We start from the raw sequence: 17329 nt of genomic DNA on the forward strand, positions 1-17329 counted from the left end.
CGCCTTTGATACCGATATTTCCTGTGCTCCCTTGCTGGATCTCTGATTCCCATTCTGTGTGAGTCTCTGCTTTGACACATGGCTTTGTCTCTCCTGTGCCACAGGGTGACTAAAGAAGTAGATGCTGCCTCAAAAGAAGCCAAATCCTTTCTGAAGCAGCAAGAGAAGGAGAAAGTGCAGCCAGCGACTCCTGCTTCCCTTCCAACAGTCTCTGGGTGAGTGCATGTGTTTTACATCTAGGGGGTGCCTGAGTTTGTGGGGAGGAGGGAGCCCCACTTAGTGAGTAAGGCCCAACCCTATGCTGTTAAAGTCAAAGGAAGCTTTGTATCCACTTCAGTGGGAGCAGGACTGAGTGCTGGAGGCCTGATTCTGAGAGGCGCTGAGTATGCACAACTCCCAGGACTCAGTAGTTCTCAGGATCAGGCTCTAATTCTGTTGTTACCCCATCTTGTCCCAACAGTGATATTTCTATTACTGATCTTTTTGTTCTGGACCCCTCACCTGGCTGAGCTAGAATGTTACTCTGAGCGTTGATTCTGCTCAAGCGGCGAACTCTGGGATGAGCCCAGCTCTCATTAAAGGTCTGAAGGAACTGTCAGATCCACTCCATGGATCTGTGACGCTTGTCCTTATGAATGACTTGAAAAACTCAGGACAACCTTCTTACCTAGCTAGGGCACAAAAGAAATGTGTCCACGTTCTATTGGGGATTTTTTTCTAGACCTAAGCCATCTCTTAGCAAAAGTGGATGGGAACCTGGGAGGCAGTGACCATGAGATGGATGAGTTCAGGATCCTGACACAAGGAAGAAAGGAGAGCAGCAGAATACAGACCCTGGACTTCAGAAAAGCAGGCTTTGATTCCCTCAGGGAACTGATGGGCAGGATCCCCTGGGAGAATAACATGGGGGGAAAGGAGTCCAGAAGAGCTGGCTGTAGTTTAAAGAATCTTTATTGAGGTTATAGGAACGAACCATCCCGATGTGTAGAAAGAATAGTAAATATGGCAGGCGACCAGCTTGGCTTAACAGTGAAATCCTTGCTGATCTTAAATACAAAAAAGAAGCTTACAAGAAGTGGAAGATTGGACAAATGACCAGGGAGGAGTATAAAAATATTGCTCAGGCAGGAGCGAAATCAGGAAGGCCAAATCACACTTGGAGTTGCAGCTAGCAAGAGATGTTAAGAGTAACAAGAAGGGTTTCTTCAGGTATGTTAGCAACAAGAAGAAAGTCAAGGAAAGTGTGGGCCCCTTACTGAATGAGGGAGGCAACCTCGTGACAGAGGATGTGGAAAAAGCTTATGTACTCAATGCTTTTTTTGCATCTGTCTTCATGAACAAGGTCAGCTCCCAGACCACTGCACTGGGCAGCACAGCATGGGGAGGAGGTGACCAGCCCTCTGTGGAGAAAGAAGTGGTTTGGGACTATTTAGAAAAGCTGGACGAACACAGGTCCATGGGGCCAGATGCGCTGCATCCGAGGGTGCTAAAAGAGTTGGTGGATGTGATGGCAGAGCCATTGACCATTATGTTTGAAAATTCATGGCGATCGGAGGAGGTCCCAGATGACTGGAAAAAGGCTAATGCAGGGCCCATCTTTAAAAAAGGGAAGGAGGAGGATCCTGGGAACTACAGGCCAGTCAGCCTCACCTCAGTCCCTGGAAAAATCATGGAGCAGGTCCTCAAGGAATCAATTCTGAAGCCCTTAGAGGAGAGGAAAGTGATCAGGAACAGTCAGCATGGATTCACCAAGGGCAAGTCATGCCTGACTAATCTAATTGCCTTCTATGACAAGATAACTGGCTCTGTGGATGCGGGGAAGCAGTGGATGTGTTATTCCTTGACTTTAGCAAAGCTTTTGACATGGTCTCCCACAGTATTCTTGCCAGCAAGTTCAAGAAGTATGGGCTGGATGAATGGACTATAAGGTGGATAGAAAGTTGGCTAGATTGTCGGGCTCAGCGGGTAGTGATCAATGGCTCCATGTCTAGTTGGCAGCCGGTATCAAGCGGAGTGTCCCGAGGGTCAGTCCTGGGGCTGGTTTTGTTCAATATCTTCACTAATGATCTTGAGGATGGCGTGGACTGCACCCTCAGCAAGACACTAAACTGAGAGGAGTGGTAGATACGCTGGAGGGTAGGGATAGGATACAGAGGAAATTAGAGGACTGGGCCAAAAGAAATCTGATGAGGTTCAACAAAGGCAAGTGCACTTAGGACGGAAGAATCCCATGCACTGCTACGGACTAGGGACCGAATGGCTAGGCAGCAGTTCTGCAGGAAGGACCTAGGGGTTACAGTGGACGAGAAGCTGGATATGAGTCAACAGTGTGCCCTTGTTGCCAAGAAGGCTAATGGCATTTTGGGATGTAGAAGTAGGGGCATTACCAGCAGATTGAGGGACGTGATTGTTCCCCTCTATCTGTCATTGGAGAGGCCTCATCTGGAGTACTGTGTCCAGTTTTGGGCCCCACACTACAAGAAGGATGTGGAAAAATTGGAAAACGTCCAGTGGAGGGCAACAAAAATGATTAGGGGACTGGAACACATGACTTATGAGAAGAGACTGAGGGAACTGGGATTGTTTAGTCTGCAGAAGAGAAGAATGAGGGGGGATTTGATAGCTGCTTTCAACTACCTGAAAGGGGATTCCAAAGAGGATGGATCTAGACTATTCTCAGTGGTGGCAGATGACAGAACGAGGAGTAATGGTCTCAAGTTGCAGTGGGGGAGGTCTAGGTTGGATATTAGAAAAAACTTTTTCACTAGGAGGGTGGTGAAGCACTGGAATGCGTTACCTAGGGAGGTGGTGGAATCTCCTTCCTTAGATATTTTTAAGGTCAGGCTTGACAAAGCCCTGGCTGGGATGATTTAGTTGGGGATTGGTCCTGCTTTGAGCAGGGGGTTGGACTAGATGACCTCCTGAGGTCCCTTCCAACTCTGATATTCTATGATTCTATGATTCTTTGTGTTTGAAGAGACCTAAAATGGGTTTGATTGGAATGTGGGTAGAATGAAAACCACTACATTGTTATTTCTGTCAGCTTAAAGCAGGTTTGAAAGGACAGTTTCTTGGTGTGAGTTAATTCTGATATTAACTAGTAGAGCTTGAGTTCTTCAGCATCTGCAGCTGGGTCATCACTCTGAAATTATCCATCTGAATATTGTCTTGCCAATTAGCTAAATTGGGGAAATGTAAACATAGACCGTTATGAGGACTTGTAATGCTCCTTGGATGAGTCTGGTCCTTAGGGAAATGAATGTGTATATAAGCTTAGTATTGTCACTTGTGACAGAATCATGGAATAGCATGCTTGTGATGTAGGGCAGTCTTCACGACAAAGTTAACTCGGGTTAAGGGTTGCCTCTAACTCGAGTCCTGTCCACACACATGCACCCTTCACTGGAATGAGGGTGCTTTGAACTCGAGTTGGCTTCCTGTCAGGAGATACAGGGCTCAAGTGAACACAACTTGTCAGCTGTTAACATAAGCAGTGTGCAGGGTGGGTACAGATTAGCACCTCCTGCACTGCCTCCCCACAGTTCCCTCTGAGTGCCAAGAAAGGACAGACAAGTTCTCTCACAATACACTTTGCAATAATGTGTAGTGTGACTCAGTTTACTGCAGTGCAAAGAATCATGGGATGTGCCCCCAGAAGTCTTAGCACCCCACCCAAATATATTGAGTGAGTAATGAGGGCACTCCTTTAAAACGTCCTGCTTCTCGAGTGAATGAAATGGGGCCAGTTGCCCATCACTAGACCCCCGTCCAGTTGAGTGAAGAGACCAGAAACAGCCTGCTGAAAACATGAGCCGAGGTTGACGAGTTGGGTGGCATGCCAGCAAGGGGAGGCATGTCATGCATGGTCTGGCGTTGTAGAGTAAAATTTAGCTGCAGACCAGCAGTTTGTGGCACAGCCTAATGACTTGACACAGCCAAAAGCACTTCTGACATCCCCTTTGCTGGCGTGTATGCCCCCAAACACTCTAAACCCTACAGCTTACTGTCATGAGGGCAAATACGTAATTTTATGGGGCTTTGTTTAGTTCAGTGTTTGGAACGAGCTCAAGTCGGAAAAAATCAAAGGGCACTAGACTGTTGCAAAGTCAGTCTATGCAAGCCTCTTACAGGTCCAGTGTGCACTGCTCTAATATCCTAATATCCTGCTGCCCTAAGCAGGCTTCCTGGTAGACTTTTGCTGTACGTGATTTTCTTTGTACATGTCACTGGGGATAATCCATCCTGGTGCGTTTGCTCCTACCCTCCATTGGGACTCTTTCCTTTAAGCACAAAGGTAAACATGCTTCAGAGAATTCTGCTCCCAGTTTGAAAACCAGCCAATATACTTTCAGGTAAGAAAATTACTAACAGGCCTGATTTGTGTCTTTAAGCCAGAATAAGGCACCTTTACCTTAAGAAAATTCACTCAGTTCCCAGACACTGAACCCAGCTAGTGTCTCGGCAGTGACTCCATGTTTCTGAAGTGAGGATTTCCAGACTGCTCTGACATGACAGCTCTATGTGTGAGAGAAGGAGCCGTCTGGTGGAAGATAACACGGCCCTTTGTCTGGTCTGTTTAGCACACTGTGAGCTCTTTGGGGCAGGGACTGTCTGCCCCCTGTGTATTACATCACCTAGCACAGTGGGGCCCTGATATTGACTCGTGTCTCTAGAAGCTACTGAAATACAAATCCTCAGTAATTAAAGTTGTGCTGTCGTTGGAACCTTCAGAGTAACTGTAATTGTAAGAGTAAGGTTTCCGATGAAGTGAGCTGTAGCTCATGAAAGCTGATGCTCAAATAAATTGGTTAGTCTCTAAGGTGCCACAAGTACTCCTTTTTTTTTTTTTGTAAGAGTAAGGGATCAATGATCCCAAAGAGGAGCATGTGTCGGTTGTGAAATGACCTGCTCTTTGACTGGATTTTACTTTTAGACCCCTGAAGTGTAAGATACAGTTCTAATAATGAAGAGTGGATTCTCTGTAGGCTTTTCCTCCCTCAGCCTGCAAGCAGTTTGTTTTGATTCTGCATGCAGCCAGCCTGCCCCATATTTATTTATTTTCCTTTATCTAAACAGCTTGAAGTAATCCAGGAAAGCAATGGTAGCAAAATCAAACATCCTGTTCTCATCTCCACGTTAGCAAGCCCTGGTAACTAATTGGTCCTGGGGAAGGGACACTTGGGGCTGAAAGTGTATTTCTGGCACGCTTGACATCCACGCCAGACGTACTATAAAAAGCAATGGTTTACGGTGGGTGGGGAGGGAGCAGTTCTGGAGAGGAGCAAACTAAACACTTGGCTTTAATTAAAGCCAGGAATAAAAGGCAACCAACCCTGTTCCCTCAGCAGGGTTTGTTGACAAGGTGAGTCCTTGGGAGCCCTGCTCTTTGGTTCCCATAGATCTGATGCTTCCCAGCCTCTTCCTTATTGCAGTCCTGATGCATTAGAGTTGTCCCACAATGATGCCCTGGCTTCTGAACTACGATTACAGACGATTGTATGGATGCCCCCGGCGATGTTCGTTAGTGGTTAGCTGGCAAGGTTTCAGACTACCACTTTACACCACTTACCTGGTTGCAGTACCATTGCAGTGCTAGTTTGTTAGGATTTACGGTCACTGCCACAAGTGTCAGCTAGCATTAAGAAGGCCTTCCATTTATTTGCCATCACTAAAATTGGGCAAGGGCTCTCAGCCATAAAGTGCCATGCCAAAAAGCCACATTGTTTTTCCTGCAGTATTTCTTACAGCTGTGCATCTGAGCTCACACTGGGGAAGCCATTACAGTCTGTCTAGTCAATAACATGCACGTTTAGCCTGTCCCTAGTAGTCTTCGGTGACACAGTAGAGCCTTCGTGGTCTACAGCATGAGTAGTCCATGCTCTTAAAAAAGCCCTTCAGTATGCAAGATGAGGACATAAAATGAAGGAGGAACCTCCACACAGGCTGCTGGAATCACACTGCATGTGAATAGCATTGACTTCAAACCAAGGGAGTTCGGCGAAAGACTGGAAAAGATCATCCCCTAATATCTGTGCCCCGACACTTTCTTGTATCTTCCTCCTCGCCTCCATATAGGCAGGTGTGATCTTTCCTGACTCCCCTGCCTTCCACTGGGCCATGTGGCCGCATCCCAGCAGAAGCGCTTCCGGGCCTTGTTTCCTCCTCAGCCTTAAAGGTAGTGGGAGGAGCAGTTTTGAGACTCTTTCTGGGAGGATGTGACTGGGCTGCATCCTAAGCCCCCTAAATCTCAGCTAAACTTGCTCCCCAAGCGGGGCTGTTCCTAAGGTTTCTTTCCAGGACTCCTCTGCCTAGAGATGCACTCCAGCCTGCTTTAGATCCTGGTTGGAGCTAATTGGACCCAACCCTCCTCATCGCTCAGAGATAATTCCTCTGGTCTTAATGGAGCATTTTAGCACCTGAGCCTGGGGTGCCTCAGTAGAAGAGTCCTGTGTTCCCAGGATCTTGGTGTCTGCCAGTCTGCTACAGAGGATGTGCAGCAGTTTGAGCGCTGGAGAGGTGACAGGATTGTCCATTTTCGGAGTGGATGTTGGTTAAGGCAGGCCAATGCTACTACACCATTAAAACTGGAGCAGCAAAAGAATGCTGTCCCTCATGGCTACCACATGCTATGGTGTGCCTGGAACACTTTGCTGATTTCACAGCAGCTTCATCTGCCGGTGAGGAGTGAAAAAAATGGTCTGCCTGTAACCATCACAGTGGCACAAAGGACACAGAGCTCATGCTTGCTTGGACTTGATTTTCTTTTTACTAGTCCGCTGTGTAATTGCACAGCTGAGTCCTCACTAACATTTTCAAGAACCTTGCCTGTGCCCCGGCTGTGCTCTAGGGGGCAGTATACAATCAGCTAGGCTGAGAAATCCTGGCTCCTTGCACTGGTGCCAACTGTCTGGAGGCAAATAGTACAGGACATATATTTTTCTTCTCATAATGAGGTGAGGCTGCCAGGGTGCGACTTGTGCCCCACAGCTAGTTTTTACATATTTCTTATTAATTCCACTTGGGTCTGGAAGATTCACTATTTTCAGTGTGGCATTGGCTTTTCCAGTGGAGCGAGCTCTATACAGGTCTCTGGTCTGTTTTTATTATCGTCATTGTTATTTCTTTGCATCTCCCTGGGCACTTTCTAATTATTCCTTGTTAGCTTCTGCTGACTATTAATTTCTTAACTGACTCCTCTTTGATCCATCAGGGCTATTGTTTTTTTTAATGTTACCCTTTTGTTTGTTTATTACATTGAGATTAATTGCCACGGAAGGAGCAGCGTTTAAAGGCTGGGGAAGAATGGATGTCATCAGCTTGACTAAACAAGGGTGTAGCTGTCTTATAATCCTGTTTAGGGCATTCCAAGGGCTTGACCCCTTGAGCATCCTCCTGTTGAAGTCACTGGGAGCTGAGTCTGCTAGCACTGCACAGGATTGGGCCCTAGCTGAGACTCTACTAACTGGACAGGTTATTGTTCAGGATCTCCTCCTCCCACCCCCCAGTTCCTACTGTGGGGTTGTCATTAAGCATTTTCTCAGGACTGCGGGAAAACTGGGGGAGGGGAGTCTCTGAGTTTGGAGAGCTCTCTTGCTTCCCTTCTTTTGTGTTTGATACATTGGGCTCAAAGCAAAGAATGCAGCAAACATCTTCCTCCAAGAGGGAGCTCACAGATCCTCATTCTTCTCTCCCTTGCCCACATGCAGAATGGGTAAAACTCCACCCACTTGGATGGAGTGATGTCTGAGTCACAGCAGAGTGAGATGAGAATCCGGCCCCCTGGCGCTTTGCCCTACTGCCGCTTTCACAAGTGTGTGTGGTGGGGGTTAACTTTGCTTTGGAGGCTTCTTGGCTTAGCAGAGCCCAGGTTGCTCTGTGCCTCATTGTATTTCTTTGCCTTGATCTGGCTGAGCACATTCCCCAGGTCGAGCTAACTGGGATCAGCTGTTTCTTTTCCTAGTCTTGTCTAAGCTCAGCAGAATGGAATCTCAGCTATTTGAGGACTTAAACTCTCTAAAGCATCTGTCTTATAAAATACAAACAACCCGCTCCAAACTGGTCCTTTGATAGTTCTCTGATGAAAGTTGGGGGGCAGTTTTCCCTCCAGGCAGCAGGGGTTCTGAGAAGCCTGCTCTCCTCTACTTTCATCTCCTGTGTCACGTGCATTTCTCTCTCTCTGAGATCGGTTATGGAAACCAACTGCTAATGGAGCTGGCTGTATTCTTATTCTGGATCATTTGCAAACATGCAGAGGGAGCCCCCTGTATCTTCTTATGCTGGGCGTTGTATTGGAATGGGAAGTGAAGGAAAGCATTGCCTAATGGTTAAAGCACAGGGCTGGCAGTTTGGTGCTAATAGTTCCTTTGTTTCAAACTGTGACATGGCTTAGGGCAGGGGCGGTCAAACTTTTTGGCCGGAGGACCACATCGGGATTGCGAAACGGTATGGAGGGCCGGTAGAGAAGGTTGTGCCTCTGCAAATGCCTAACCCCCCCTGTCCCCTGACTGCCCTGACCCCTATCCACACCCCCGCCACCTGACAGGCCCCCTGCCCCATCCAGCCCCCCGCCCCACTCCTTGTCCCCTGACTGCCACCTCCCAGGACCCCCGTCCCTAACTGTCCCCCCAGGACCCCACCCCCTATCCACACCCCCCCGCTCCCTCTCTCCTGACCCCCCCCCCCCCCGAACCTCTGCCCCATCCAACTGCCCCCTGACTACCTCCCAGGACTTCCTGCCCCTTATCCAACCTCCCCCTGCCCCCTTACCATGCCGCTCAGAGCAGCAGGACAGGCTTACTGGAAATCCTGGGAGGTGGGCAGACACAAGCTGCTCTGCCTGCGTGGCTGCGCGGGAGGAGGGACAGCAGGGGAGAGGCTGGGGGCTAACCTCCCCGGCCGGGAGCTCAGGGGCCAGGCAGGACGGTCCTGCGGGCCGTAGTTTGCCCACCTCTGGCTTAAGGTCTCTCCACCAAGGTTGGGATGCAGTCTGTTCTGCTTTTGTAGTGCCTCTTTCCTTATGGACATGGTGCATATTTCCTTCACAGGAAGACAATGTTATACATTCTGCTTTCCTCCAGTTAACATCTGGGAGCCTTTCGGGCAACAGGAAGCCACATCAATCGTGTCCTCCCTCTCAGAATATAAACTGGGATAAGAAAGGGAGAAGCTGCACCATAGTGTGATAAAGGGACATCCTTGACTGCAGCATATCTAGCATTCCACCAAATGGCCTTTGTCTTGAATTCCTTCTCTTCCCCGTTCGGCTGTAGATAGCCTGGCATAGAGAGCACTGGCTAGGTGACACTGTCAAGTCTGCTTGTACTCTGCACGTTTGATTTGCATCCAAGGTTTTACTCTCTCCTGCTGGCTACAGGTTTAGAAAATGGAACTGATCAGGTTGGCTCGGGTAGCATTTTGAATGAAGTCGGCTTCTTGGATTGAGTGTGAAACTTGTTGGCTACAAGTGCTGACTTCTTCCTTCTGGGATGAACATGTTTGAAATGTGGTTGCAGATCTTGGGGGGGAACCTGGTTAGGGCTTTAGAAGGGACAGCAGTTAATGCCTAAGAACTATAACCACTTAACTTGGCAGCAGTCTGTGCAACTATTCTTCTCCGTTTCAGAAAAAGCCTAAGAATGAGCTAGCGAGTGAGCTTGTATCTGCCTTTAACCGTGGGGATTTCCTCTTCTCGTTTGCAGCCGTGAGGATCATTAGAATGGCTGGGTCTCACTTGAGCTCTCCTTGGCCTGGCTTTAGGATGAAACAGGATGTTGCCAGTCCAGAGCTTCCGTGAAATACTCCAGCGTTTTCACTCCCTCCCCACACCCCTACCTCCAGAAGCATTGCACTAAGTTTTCTCAGCTGCCCACCTTCATGTTCTAGAACAGGGCTGGGCAAACTTTTTGGACTGAGGGCCACATCTGGGTGGGGAAATTTTATGCAGGGCCGGGGCAGGCGGTTGGGGTGCAGGAGGGGTGCAAGGTGCAGGCAGGTGGCTTAGGGTAGGAAGTTGGGGGGCAGGAGGGGTTCGGGCTCCAACCCAGCACCGCTTACCTAAAGCGGCTCTGGAGTGGCAGCGGTGCGCGCCAGGGCAGGCTCCCTGCCTGCCTGTCCAGGCTCCATGCCACGCCACTCCGGGAAGCGGCTGGGACCAAGACCCTGCGTGGCCCCTGTGGGAGGGTGGGGCACAGGGCTCCACGCGCTGCCCTTGCCATGCCTCCAGGTACCTCCCCCAAAGCTCCCATTGGCCACGGTTCCCCATTCCTGGCCAATGGGAGCTGCAGGGGGCAGTGCCTGGAGGCAAGGACAGTGCATGGAGCCCTCTTTTCCCCCCCCACCGTGGCCCCGGGAACGTGGTGCTAGCTGCTTCTGAGAGTGGCGCGGGGCCTGCGGCACAATAGGGGGCAATCTTGCGGGCCGGATCCAAAGCCCTGAGGGGCCAGATCCAGTCTGTGGGCCGTAGTTTGCCCACCCCTGTTCTAGAATTATATGAGAGTCAGGGTGTCAGAGATAAGCTACCTGGAACATGTCCAGCGCCCTGTGCTGATCGGCTCTGCCAAACCACGGAGGGATTTATTTCCCATCCGGCTGAGTGAGCGCTTTCAAACTCTTCCCAGCGCTTTGGGGTCTCAGCCCATCAGGTCTGTTGCCAAGCGTCTGGAATTGCTGACGCTCTGCTCGTTAAAGCAGATTTACTGCTGAGGATAGTTGCCATATTAACAGCCCCTCTGTTGAGCCAGGTAACAAGTACAGCCTGGGCGCAAGCTTCCCCCTGCCAGCATGCCTCAGTCCTGATCTGGAGGGGCCTGCAGCTAGAACTCAGCGGGGAATTCGGTCTCTCCTTTATCTCAGAGCACCTCTGCTGAAGAGCCTGTTCGGTTCGTGATGTGTATGGCATGAACCCCGAGACTGAGACTCCCCAGCAAGCTTCACATAAGCCTCCAAGCAGCTGTCTGATGCTTCCAACCTTTCTTGACTGCTGGCCTGTGGTAGATTGAAATCAGTGATTTCAGAGATCTTGGAGTCATCGTGGATAGTTCTCTGAAGGCGTCCACGCAGTGCGCAGCGGCAGTCAAAAAAGCAAATGGGATGTTAGGAATCGTTAAAAATGGGATAGAGAATAAGATGGAGAATATCTTATTACCCTTATATAAATCCATGGTACGCCCACATCTTGAATACTGTGTACAGATGTGGTCCCCTCATCTCAAAAAAGATATACTGGCATTAGAAAAGGTTCAGAAAAGGGCAATTAAAATGATTAGGGGGTTGGAACGGGTCCCATATGAGGAGAGATTAAAGAGGCTAGGACTTTTCAGCTTGGAAAAGAGGAGACTAAAGGGGGATATGATAGAGGTCTATAAAATCATGAGTGGTGTGGAGAAAGTGAATAAGGAAAAGTTATTTACTTGTTCCCATAATATAAGAACTAGGGGCCACCAAATGAAATGAATGGGCAGCAGGTTTAAAAGAAATAAAAGGAAGTTCTTCTTCACACAGCGCACAGTCAACCTGTGGAACTCCTTGCCTGAAGAGGTTGTGAAGGCTAGGACTATAACAGGGTTTAAAAGAGAGCTGGATAAATTCATGGAGGTTAAGGAATGGTGTCCCTCACCTCTGTTTGTCAGAGGGTGGAGATGGATGGCAAGAGAGAGGTGAACCTGTTAGGTTCACTCCCTCTGGGGCACCTGGCATTGGCCACTGTTGGCAGACAGGATACTGGGCTGGATGGACCTTTGGTCTGCCCCTGTCTGGCCATTCTTATGTTCATATATGAAATGGCCAAGGGACCAGGCCCTGGTTCAGTTTAATAATGTGAATGGTTTCACTTTTCCCAAAAACTACAGGAAGGCTGATGGGAGACCCCAGGCCTGTACTGAGTGTAAAAAGGCAAAGTAAATTTGTCCTTCTATTCCTATAGCCAAGGGGGCTCCCAAACAGGAAGCTCTCTCTGATTGGAGGGGAGCTTTTCCACCATGCCATGCTGCTAGGGGTGTGGTATGCAGCGTGCCATGATACTTGTGTTCCGATGGGTGATCAGCTGTAATACTTCGGAAACTATTTGGAGCACATTTGGCAGCGATGTAGGGGTTAAAAATGAAAAAGAAAAGGCTGCTGTAGATTTCAGCTCATGGCTTTCCTAATGCAAAGCCAGTGGGAATTCTGCCAAAAGCTTTAATTTCCCCCGTCCTGGCTAGAGGCAGGCTAACCTTTCCGGCGTTTAAGGAACTCTGTCCCTGCCACTGCTGTTTACTCGGAGAAGCTTTTCAAGGAAGTGGAGGTGTGAACTCATGAAAGAGGAGGGTATTAAACTGGTTTGAGAGAGGTGTGAAAGGGGTGCTTTTTAAACCAATCCTACTGCTTGATTGCATGATGGCTGGCATGCAGCATGACCATCTTTACATCATGCAACCGTCTCGGTGCAGCATCTGGAACAGCTGTTCAAGGCGATCTGATAGAGAAGCTAGTGCATAGGGGAGCTCTGTATGGATCGTGTGGTTTGGGGACTGGATTGGGCCTCAGGAGATCTGGGTCAGTTCTCAGCTTTGCCACAGACTGCCTGGGTAACCATGGACCGGTCACTTAATCCCTGTGTCTCAGTTCCCCATCTGTACAGTGCTAAACTTCTGCCCGTCTAGAGTAGATTCTGCTTAATAGTAGCCCGGATATTAACAGTGTTTTGCCGGGCACCAATCCTGGCCCATTGACTTCAGTGTTAATGGAATTCGGATATTGGCAACATCTTTTTTGGAAAAAAGGCCCCACCTGCAGGCAGGTTTGCGAGGCTGCAACCAGGGAAGGGAGCACTGGGACGTGTGGAGCATCCCCTGCAGGCCGGTTTGCAGGGCTGCAGCCAGGGCAGATGGGCTGGGACGTGCCTCTTCTGGCCGCAGCCCTGAAAACCTGGCTGCAGGTTCTCAGCCCCTGCCAATGCTGCCATCTGGGGCTGCAGCCCCAGAAACTTGCCTGCACACAGGCTCCACACAGGAGATAAGGGCAGGGAAGGCTGTGGGCAGGGCAGTAGTGGCAAGAGGGGCTGCAGCCCAGAAGCCAGAGCTACATGGTACCTCTCCCAGCAGTGTCTGGGCTGCGTCCTGCCAGGGGACCACTCAAAGAGAAGGAAGCACTGGGACATGCTGAGCCCTGATCCCTCGAGAGTGCATGGAGAGGTATGGTGCAGCCCCCGCGCCCACACTCCCCGTAGAAAGCCTCGGCACAGGCCTGCAGTGCCTATCCTCTTTGCAGCCCTGGCCAGAGGCGGGTTTGCAGGGCTGCACCTGAGGAAGGCATGTCCTCGCACTTCGTCGTCCGGCTGTTGCTGCCACGCAGGCCTGACTTCCGCTTAATAGTAACTTTCTGCTGGCAACCGAGGAGTTGCTAATAAGCAGAACCTACAGTATATACCATCCTGCCACCCTATGTCCGCTCTGTTTATTTGAAGTGCAAGCCCTTCAGGGCAATGACTGCTTCTCAGTATGTACAGCACCTAGCACTCTGGGGGCCTGCTCTCTGTTAGGGCCTCTAGTTGCTGCTGTAATACAAATCACGGTGTCTTGGTTTCCATCTGCTGCTTGATGCACTAGACTGGGCGTCAGATCCCTCCACTGCCTGTTGTCAACGGATAATACAATCTAGGCCCTTCTGCTTTTTTGAGTTGCAGTTGCTTTAAGACAGCGCCGTGATGGTATTTTTCCCTTCTCCCTTCCCATTACTTTTGGACTAACCCTATGGAAAGCTGGAACAGATCCCTGTTCCCTTCCCTCCCTGACACATGCATGGTGCTTTATTGGAAGGCCTGGCCATGAGTGCCTGGCCATTGCATTGTGGGAGATTTTCCACATATACACACTCGCTCTCCCTTGCTCTCCCCAGTCGAAAGAGCGCTGGAGCATTTGTGTTGGAAACCAAGCTGCTTCTAGAGAATTACATGGACTCTGCAAATAGATTTGTAAAAAATAGGTCAGGCATTTTGGGCCTTCTCTAAAGGCCAAGCTGAGTTGCCCAGCGCCGCTTTCTGTTTCCTCTCTTTCCTGTTACATTGCTGTTGCATTTGAGCACTCTGGAGAATTCTTTAAAGGGGAAGTTGCACATGGCCAGCGCTGTGCAATCAGGATGTGTGGTGGTTCTCTATAGGTCCAGGCTGGATTGTAGGGCAGGGAATAGGATCTCTTTCTGCTCCTGGAGGAATGAGTAGTTTATCTGCCTGGCTGTCTTCCTAAACCTCCAGCGGGATAGCAGAATATTAGCATGAGCTTCTCGGTCTTAGGCAGCAAATAATGCTATGGAGCGGTCTGTCCTCATCCTTCTCTTTCAATGCAAACAAATCTCTCTATTGCCGCTCCTGTAAAAAGTGTCCACTTCCCGAGCACTGGACAAGCTCTGGGTTGGGACTGTGCTGCTGTTTTAAGGAGTGTTCTGCCTTCTTAATGGGACGGCATGGTTGTTTTCAAACGTAGGCTTGTATCCCAGGTTAACTTGGAGTTCCTGAAATCAGCTGTGATACCTTGCTGCTCTGTACGCTTTAATGATTGCGTCTGCAACGCGTGGGTATCCACACAGCACTGACTTAGGTCCCTTGAAATCTCATCCTAACTGGTATGGGGTTCAATATAAAGCCTGGGATGGATTCTCTTCTTTGATTGTTCCAAAGCACTGAGGAAGTTTGGAGAAAAGGGACCCAGGATATTGCACAAAGATGCTATTGCCCCTCTTGGCCTAGATGGTTACCCAGCATTTGAGGCCAGGTGGGTGCTCCACTAGGAGGAGAAATTGACTGTCGTCTCTGATGCAGTCCAGTTTATTTATAAAGAATGTACACAAAGTCCTGGTTCTCTGAATACAGTAGGATCAAGCAACAGGAAACAGTTTCCTTGTCCACAACTCCAAGCCTGCCTTTCCAGCTCTACCCCAAAAGCTGTCTAAGGGCCTCACTACCAGAGCTTTGCTTGCTCTCTCCTGTTTTCAGGCTGATTTCTCTTGGCTTTCTGTTACTCTCTCCGTCTGCTCTTGGTTTCTTTTTCATCCACACAGACAGCTGCAACAAAATCAGTCCCCAGACCCTGTGTTTTCATTTAGTCTAGTCTTTGGGCAGTGGCTTCCATTGTTTTAGCTCTCACTAAACAAAGGGACATTTAATTGTTCCCACATTTAAGGTGAGTGGAAGCCAGCTAACATATCCATCAGTTTCAGCGACCTCTGTGACTGCCTGCAGATGAGACACGCTTGCCGGGAGCCACCCAACCTCCAGCATAACAATCCTAACCTATTTGGCTAGATCCCAGACTCTTCTTCCACCCACTCCTGTTCACGAATAACTCCTGTCTGGGATGGAAATGTGCACAGTTTCCGATATCCTAGTAGCGTAGTGATCGGTGGGTTATTCTAGGCCACTGCATGTTCCAGCAAGCAATGCCATGGTGTAGAGCACCCTCCAAATGGCTATAAACAAACTGAATGTCCTGCTTGGGCATGAGATTCTATCTGAACTGTTCCATAAGAAGCCAACAAGATGATGCTGACTGGATTGTGAACCTAAATCCAAATTGTGGTCTGCCCCCACTTAGAGGGCTGGCATAGAGTGAGGCGCCTTGGGTTTAAAAACCCAAGCAGAAATGTGTTTATTGCTTCTGCAAGTGCCACTCTTGTTCTAGGGGTTTCACTCTCCTAGATTTCTAACAGTCAGGAGAGTGGGATGGTGAGAGATCAGCCACTACAAATATTCAGTCTCCTGATTTTCTGTCTCAAGAGCCAGCTAATGCAAAGAGCCTGAGACGAGACCACAGATTCCCCAGAAACTCGGAAGCAACTCTCAGTAGGGTTCGGTGCTTGTAAAAACTGTTTGCTGTGCGATTTCCCCCAGTGCAGCAGCCACAGGCTGTCGTTGCAGGGCAGCAACGATTGCCAGCTAAGGTTTCCACTTGTTTTATGTGGCCTGTGTTGTGTGTAATTTTACTACAGGGGAGAGCCATTAACTGTAGCCCTCGCAATGTGAGCCAGATTGATGGCTTTACAGTGAATGCTTATCAGGCCAGTGTGGAAAGCTTATTCTTTTAGGGTGCCCATATATTTAGAATTTATGGGTTTGCATCATATTTCACAGCCAAGTACCATGTAGGAAAAAACCTCTCAGTGTGCTGTTCTGTAGTCAAAGTAGGACTCGATGGTGGGCAGCTCGGCAGAGTGCGAAGCAGAGCCTGGCCTCAGGTGTCCTCTGGATTCCTGGGAGCTCAGCAGCCCTGCTGGCCAGAGGTTGCCAGCAAGCTCAGGGTTAGGCCCTGTCTGTGCTTGGAAGGGTACCTGAAGCAGCTCGGACGCTCTCTAGCCAGCTGGTCTGAATGGTCCCAAGCCACGTTAAATGGTCCCAAGCCACGTTTGAAGCTAGGTCGCTGCCTGAGTGACTTGACTGTAGTTTTGGCATGTTCCCTCTCATTGGCTATGGTGGGTTTTAAACATCTCAGTCTGAAGTTGTTTTAAATGGCCAGTAATGCTGCCTCGGGACAAGCACCCTGCCTTTCCCAAACACACACGGGGCCCCGGGGCTGCCATTTGATTTCTGGAGCTTTTTGAGATGCAACCAAAAAATGATTTTTTTAAATGGGGAGCTGTGCCTACCCCCCGCTGCGCTGCCCTCCCCCGCCCCGGAGCAGAGTCCTGTGAGGAAAAGCTCTAAGCACCAGCCCATGGCATTATCTTGGGGGTAGAGCCAGGGATGCCTGCCCAGACTTGTGATGCCTGCAGTGATATGACGTTTGACCCGCTGGTTGAAAGAACCCACCATTGGTTCTTGTTATGTCTTTTGTCAAAAACTGGATCCATTTAAATCTAAGAGAAAGAAATGGAGGAAGGGATATAAATACAGCAGGGGTTTCCTAGGACACTGCCCACTGCTTGAGCTTTGCTCTGGTAGGTTTTATTCACATGTCACCTGTTTGTATCTATATGAGTGTCATTCATACAGGCCTGTTGCTTTGTTTCTCTCTGTTTAACTTTCTCTCCAAATCACTATCTCTGTGTTTGAGGATGAACAGTGGCTGCTCTTCTGTGACACTTCTCATCTTGAGTGTGGAGGGGTGAACTCCGGAGTGATTCATCTAGTCCCTCCTCCTACGTGAAGGGCAGGGTCGTAGCAAGGATCAGCTGTCATGCTGTTGTGTGAGTAGATATCTCGTACGCACCTTAAGTGCACATCTGTTGGTCACACGCACATACAGTGTTATGTGACAATTCTAGAAACACAGAGTGTGCAGGAATAAAAGGTTCTGAACATGAAGTGTTGGTAAAACACAAAGCAGGGTTGGGGGTGCAATCAGTCCAGAGTAGCATAATGCTT

The 17329-nt window shown here is 49.3% G+C and overlaps 1 protein-coding gene across 6 annotated transcripts in view; it reads left to right on the plus strand.

Annotated features, from left to right (window-relative positions):
- CFDP1 (craniofacial development protein 1) overlaps window positions 1-17329 on the plus strand; it is a 123931-nt gene that overhangs the window by 52039 nt on the left and 54563 nt on the right. For all 6 annotated transcript variants that reach the window (XM_037878267.2, XM_043525904.1, XM_037878268.2 and 3 more), the window contains exon 5: window positions 105-215. In XM_037878267.2, the coding sequence (XP_037734195.1) occupies window positions 105-215 (111 nt within the window). The remainder of the gene's footprint in view (window positions 1-104; window positions 216-17329) is intronic.

The sequence above is a fragment of the Chelonia mydas genome, chromosome 12 (genome assembly GCF_015237465.2).
Source record: "Chelonia mydas isolate rCheMyd1 chromosome 12, rCheMyd1.pri.v2, whole genome shotgun sequence".
NCBI classification, from domain to species: domain Eukaryota; kingdom Metazoa; phylum Chordata; order Testudines; family Cheloniidae; genus Chelonia; species Chelonia mydas.